The 6,980-nt window shown below is 37.2% G+C and overlaps 1 protein-coding gene and 1 pseudogene across 1 annotated transcript; both read right to left on the bottom strand.

Moving 5' to 3' along the window:
* Nucleotides 1–706: 706 nt before the first annotated feature.
* On the bottom strand, nt 707–2,556 carry LOC113360725. Its single transcript, XM_026604196.1, has 3 exons — nt 1,857–2,556; nt 770–1,769; nt 707–710 (listed from the first exon to the last, which is right to left on the bottom strand). The coding sequence occupies exons 1-3, from the start codon at nt 2,554–2,556 to the stop codon at nt 707–709; spliced, it is 1,704 nt and encodes a 567-aa protein (XP_026459981.1).
* Nucleotides 2,557–5,516: 2,960 nt separating this feature from the next.
* Nucleotides 5,517–5,616, bottom strand: LOC113362428 (annotated as a pseudogene).
* Nucleotides 5,617–6,980: the final 1,364 nt, after the last annotated feature.

Below are 6,980 nucleotides of genomic sequence, written 5' to 3'. Positions count from 1 at the left end.
ACTGTCTCACGTTCTTCACCCACTGTCTCTTGCAAATCATTGAAACTTACATTATCACCTAGCACATCCAATTCATTCAAATTTCGTAAATCCAACCATTCATCATTGTCATCACGCTCCTCCAGGAAAATAGGATCATTTGCTTTATCATCATCGTTATATTGTTGGATTTCTATGTAACGACGCTGCAATTTCTTATTATATTGGATAAAGACACTATCATTCAACTTCTGTTGTTTTATGCGATTTCGTTTTTTCGAGTGCAACTGAAATACAAAAGATAGTTGTCATGAGAACATAGGGGTCTGCAAGCATGTTATGTTTCCTAGTTCAATCATATCTCCAGTTGTTATTCATATTCAGAATATTACAAATCATTGCAAAAGATTAGAATACTTACATTTTGAAATGTGCTCCAGTTTCGCTCACATGGGGAAGCAGAACAAGTAAGACTCAATACTCTGATTGCAAATTTTTGCAGGTTAGGCACATCGATTCCTCCAAATGTAATCCACCAATCATCTGTTATAAATACAAAGAAAATAGTTATAAAAGATATGTAACATAAATGTAATATAACTTTAAACTCACAGAACAAATAAGCTTACGAGGTTGATCCTTGGTTCTTCTTCTTTTGCAAGATGGACTTCCCAAGATTCCAACAGCATCAGCATACTTTCTCAATTCACTTGTTGCTTGATCAAGCTCATCTTCATTGGGTATAAGCCTTTCCATAGCTGTATGAAGTCCCCTTTTGATTTCTATGTACTTTTCATTACTATCCATTTCATAAGTTTCAATATTGTAGAATATTGATGGATTCAAATAATATGCAGCACAATGTAGAGCATGATTGAAGTTTTTCTTCCATCTTTTCTCAAAGCAAGCATTAATTACAGCCCAAGTATCATAATCTTCGCTGAAATTCTTCTCTAATTGATCCCTTGCTATTCTCATTGCATCATAAAAACAAGGCATCGTAGGTTTGCGCTCGATATCCACTAGCCTTACAACCTTAACTAAAGGCTTCAACACACTACAAGAGTAATCAACATCTTCCCAAAATGTACTACTTGTAACAATTTTAAGTGCATTAATTCCAACATTTTCTTTTGCAAATCTACTTTTTGCCCACCTATCATTCACAAACATCATTTGTAAAGGATTTTTATACTTTTGAAGACTTTCTAGTGTGTAATACTGAGTTGCAAATCTAGTCTTTGTAGACCTATGTAAGTCTCCACCTGTCATCTTCCTCATCAAGCACAACACTTGAAAATGAGCATAAATGTATGTAACAAGTCTTTTACCTAGAATGACGGCTGTCCTGATTCGTGTAAGCTTGTCACCAAGTTCTTCTAGCATCAACTGGACACAATGAGCACCACAAGGAGTCCAAAATAGATTTGGGTATTCAAGCATTAAATCCTTCCCAGCCTTTTTAAAGTTTGAACCATTATCGGTAATGAACTGAACCACATTTTCTTTCGCAACATCATTAATTACCTCCTTTACAAGCTCACGTATGAAATCAGCATCATTGGTTCTATCTGACGCGTCCACAGACTTCAAGAAAACTGACCCTTTCGGACAATTCACCAAGAAGTTGATAAGATGTCGCTTTTTCCCATCTGTCCAACCATCGGACATAATAGAACATCCATACCTCTTCCAATGTACCCTAAATGTATCAACAAACTTCTTCATTTCTTCTAACTGCTCCTTGAAAAGATTTGTACGAATCTGATGGTAAGATGGCGCGGGCATAGCTAACATAACAAAAAGAAATAAAAAAGGCATAAGTAACAAAACAATTAAACCAAAATTAATAAAAGATTATTGAGAGCACTATATACCTTTCCCATATTCACCAATTGCATATATCATTTCTTGGAAACTTGGACAACGAACAGTATTAAAAGATATGGAATTCTCAGTCATCCAAACTGAAATGCTTTTCCATGCATCTTTCAGTAACTTCTCTTTCGCTGAACTGTTTCTTTCAAGAGTGGCTTGCTGAGTTTTATGGTGGTCTGTCTGCATGAGTAAATCTATTGGACCCCTATAATTACTCTGTCTCTTGAATTTTCTCTTCCTCTGACTCTGAACAACTTCTTGACTACCACTAGCACTGCCCACATTGGAAACCTTTTCAACTTCTTGCACATCAAGGTCCTCATTATCAGTATCAGCATCAGACTTCTCATCAGATTTTGTACGCCGATACATAGCATCAACATCATCCCTGTGAGATTTCTTTAACTTCTTTATATTGTCAGCTAGTCTAATTTCATTTATAACTTCAGCTGATGCTTTCAAACATGAAGAAACATTCCCCCTGATTTGTGTGATATGCTCCTTAAGCCTAGTAATTCCACCACCACGCATTTCTTTGTTACAAAGTACACAACTTAGTTTCTTCGGAAATGCAGGGTCTTTACATTTAGCCCATTTCCATGATGGATCTTTATTTTGAGTCTGAGTAGAGGATTGAGGCAGCATTGATCCACATGCAGTGTTTGAGGTGTTCGAATTGGATGCATTGGAAGAATCCATAACCACAACCTGAAATGAAAGAACTTAAGATCTTAAACCGACTAGAGATAAAAGTTAAACTAATCTATAAAGACCTTAATCTTTTAACAAGTTTGACTAAAAATTAAGAAATACGGAGTGATGAAAATTACTTAAGTGTACAGGTTTGCATACTAACAGCACACCCTATCAAAAAAAGAAAAACAACACTGGAAAAATATAAAGCACATACAGAAAAGAACAGCTAGCAGCTTCTTATGTTTTCCAGACTCTTAGTTACACTCCAACTCTATTTGCCATTCGACAAATTACAAAATCCCTAACAAATGGACTTTCGAAATAGTTTACAAATAATTAAAAGACTGCAATAAGTAACTATCATCCAGGTCTTTCTATTAAGTGCAGTATCCTATCACAAAACACAGAAGGAAAACAACAACTAGCAATTGCTCTCATCTTCTGAACATTTTCTGCAGTTCAGAAATATTTCTGTTCCGGATACACCAACAACTAGACATGAAACTAGATTCAAGGAGCTAAACTTTAGGGGAATAATTCGAACAATCCACCACTGTTCAACATAATCATATGAGTGCCTTCAATGGGTGGTTTGTTCCACCAACTTGTATAAACATGTTAGACACCAAGGTTATGTTCATCTTCCGAAAGAGGAATTTTGTTACCAAATGGTGCACTAATGTCGAGGAATAAGAACATGATCTCTAACACAACTCGTACCAAAGCCTAAAATCTTTAACTCATCTAGAGAGGGACATAAGAATTCTTATTTTTAAAGCATTCATGAACCTAGATTACAGAAATGGTGCTTCAATCCATTATAAATAGAGTGATGGAACAAGAAACATGCTTTCAGGATGCCGTGAGAAACAATCATACAACTACTATGTGGATGCAGTACCTATAATCTGTGCATATGAAGATAGATGAACACACTAAAACCAGGCCCAGACCTTTTATTCAAACTACATGCTCTTTTTTCTTTTGTCCTGTATCTTTATATTAGATAGGCTCCTACAAATTAGTAAGTAAGTACTTAATCAATGAAGGAATCTCCAATGAAAAAAATTAGGATGTCATGCAAGAACAAGCACTATGGTTGCTTAAATTTTCTATATCACTCTACAATGTAGAGAATTCAAGCACTATCCTGGGTAATTCACAACCAATTCATTGAATATATAAGGTCTCTCTAGTTATCAACCACATCCTAACAACAATCTTTGATCTTCACCAAGCTATCCACTGGCATCATCTGACGTATATAAATCGGTAGATGGACTGAATTGTGATCAGTCGGCCAAGGTAATTTTTAATGCAAACTTGTGGATCAATGATGGAGACATGAAAACAGGGAGATGACATCAAGGCCTGTTTATGGGTGACGGAATTTGATATCTGGATCAATGGTTGAGACAACAACATCTTGTCTCTGACTTACAAGATGAAATCCAGATAACAACATCCTAATTTCTGAATAACAATTCCCAATTTAAGATAAATCCTAATTACACAAACCCTAAATTTAAGAACATCAATCATCTCAACTTAGATTATAATCAATAAAAACATCATGCATCAGTCTATTTTAACAAAAATAAAGAAAGGGTTTGGATTACTTACTTGTTTTCTGATTGAAAACCTAATCTTCTATGAACAAAATCACAACAGCTCCATATCTCAAATTCTCAATTTAATTCATGAAACTCTTTGTCTCTACTCTTTAGCATCCGACCAAGTCACCAAACTCTCTAGTCTCGATATCGATCTATATGTATATCGCTGGAAATTTTTTCTAACTCCCTCTCTTTTTCTTCTTTTTCTTCTCTCGAATTCTCGATCCCTTTCTGTTGCTCCCTCGATATCGATCTATAGGCGAGTCACTCAAGTCACTTAACTCGAACGGTGTACGATCTCGCCCGGAATTCCGGGTTTTTTGTCCAATCTCGGCCGGAATTTCGGTTCCTTACCGGGTATTTTCCGTCTCGGCGGAAAGTAGCATTTCGTGTTAGCTTGGTCCGGAAACGGAATTTCCGGCGGAATTCCGGCCGAGATGGCCGAAATTGACTACATTGCTTAACAGGAAAGTCATTCGAAAAATATTGGTTACTCTTTTAAGCATACTTCGAAGTTCTTGACGGTTTCTGTAAGTTGAATGCGTGACTGCGCCGCCTTGTAATACCGGTGAGGCCTTGGGTATCAAAGCTCCACCGAGCTTCCCTCGCCTCTATTCAACTTACGTTAACTCGGATTGATTCCAGAGGGGTTTACTTAAATTGTGACAAATTCCCGTTCGAAGGATTAGAAGTTGGTCTAGAAGCAATCTAAGTGGAGCCATCATGCTTTTTGTTTGCTAGAAATCAATAGGTTTGATTTGGTTGAGTCGGCCTTGATATGTGTTTGCTTACCCTTCCAATTTAGAAAATTCTATTGTATGCCTGAACGTAAAAGAGACACACTAGGTAGATTTGTTAAAGAGAAACCTAGTAGTTCGAAGCGTCTTGATTACCTTAATCTAGAAAGTCCGGATTTTGAAGAGTCTGTTTTTGAACATTCTTTGACTGAGGAGAGAATCCCTGTTGCTCCGATAGCGCCAGAAATGGCAACTTTGAAAGCTTTGTTGAATCCAACTAGGACTACCCGTCCTTCGTGTATTAAGTTAGCTGAAACGGAGGCACCCTATGAACTGAAACCTGGGACCTTACAGATGCTCCCAATGTTTTTAGGAAAAGAAAATGAAAACCCTTACTACCATGTTAGGGATTTTGAGGAAATTTGTAGTACTCTAAGAATTAGAGGCTTAGATGATGATGCTTTGAAACTTAGGTTATTCCCATTTTCCCTGAAAGATAAGGCCAAGTAGTGGTTGTATAGTTTGGACTCCGAGTCAATTGAGACATATGAACAACTTACATCTGCCTTTTTCAATAAGTTTTTCCCTAGGCACAAAACATCGTCTATTAGGACGCAAATATGCACATTTTCACAACAAGAGGGAGAATCTTTATATAGGTATTTGGAAAGGTTCAATGATTTATTATCCCAGTGTCCTCATCATGGTTTAGAAAAGGTTAGGCTAGTTCAGATCCTTTATGAGGGTTTAGATTATTCCACAACGACCATGGTTGAGTCTCTATGCACTGGTGGATTTGAAAACCAAACTGTTGATGCGGCGATGGAATTTTTTAATGAAATCGCTGAAAAAACCCAACAATGGGAAAATAGTAGGGCACCCCAGAAAAAAATTCTTTTAAGTAGAGGAAACGTTAATAGGGTAGAAGGAGGCTATGAATCAGATGCCAAAATTGCTGCTATAGAAAAAATGTTAGAAGCCTTATAAGTGGGCCAGAAACCTATAATCCTGGTTGGAGAAACCATCCGAACCTTTCATGGTCTAAGGGCCAAAGTCAAGGTCAGTTTAGTAATTCTAATGATCCCCCCAGGTTTTGGGTATACTAAGAATCCTTCAGGACTAGCTCAGTTTCAGAATCAGTCAGATAAGAAAATCCTAAGTTTAGAGGAATCTCTCGCCTTGTTAACTCAGCAAACTGCAAAATTCCAGTTATCCGTAGGACAGAGTCTACAAGCTATTAGTACCAACAAAGAAGGAATCGAACTTTAATGACATAGTGGAGGTTTTTAAGCAAGTTACCATAAACCTTCCCTTATTAGATGAAATTAGGCAAATTCCTGCTTATGCCAAGTTCCTTAGGGATATGTGTACGCGAAAGCGAAAAATTAGCGTCTATAAGAAAGACTTTTTAGCTAGTCACGTAAGTTCAATCATTCAGAACACCACAAATCCAAAGTACAAAGACCCAGGTTCTCCTACCATTGCTTGCACAATAGGTAACTTCCGGGTAGAAAATCTTTACTTGACTTAGGAGCCAGTGTGAACTTACTGCCATTCCATGTATACTTACAGCTAGGACTTGGTGAAATGAAACCTACTCAGATGACACTGCAGTTAGCTGATAGGTCTGTTAAAATCCCTCGAGGTGTTATCGAGTATGTTCTTATTGAGGTCGACAAGATTATTTATCTAGTGGATTTCGTGGTCCTAGATACCCAACCTGTCCCTGACCCAGAGAACCAGATACCTGTGATTTTAGGTCGCCCATTTTTAGATACGTCTAATGCGATCATTAACTGTCGAAATGGTGTGATGAGTTTATCTTTTGGTAATATGACTATGGAGATGAACATTTTTAATGTCAGTAAGCAACCTCATGAGCTAGATGACACATGTGTTGAGGAGGTGAACATGATAGAAGCCTTAGTTCAGGAGTCATTACCAAACATCTTGTCTGAAGACCCATTAGAAAGTTGTCTATCCCATTTTGGTTTAGATTTTGACGACGATAGCACTATTGAACAGGTGAATGCTCTATTAGATTCTACCCCTGTGTTAGACACTGATAGATGGA

Source organism: Papaver somniferum, chromosome 3 (assembly GCF_003573695.1).
Source record: "Papaver somniferum cultivar HN1 chromosome 3, ASM357369v1, whole genome shotgun sequence".
Taxonomy (NCBI): Eukaryota; Viridiplantae; Streptophyta; class Magnoliopsida; order Ranunculales; family Papaveraceae; genus Papaver; species Papaver somniferum.
The sequence above is the reverse complement of the archived record's forward strand: the minus strand, read 5'-3'. Positions and strand labels throughout refer to the sequence as shown.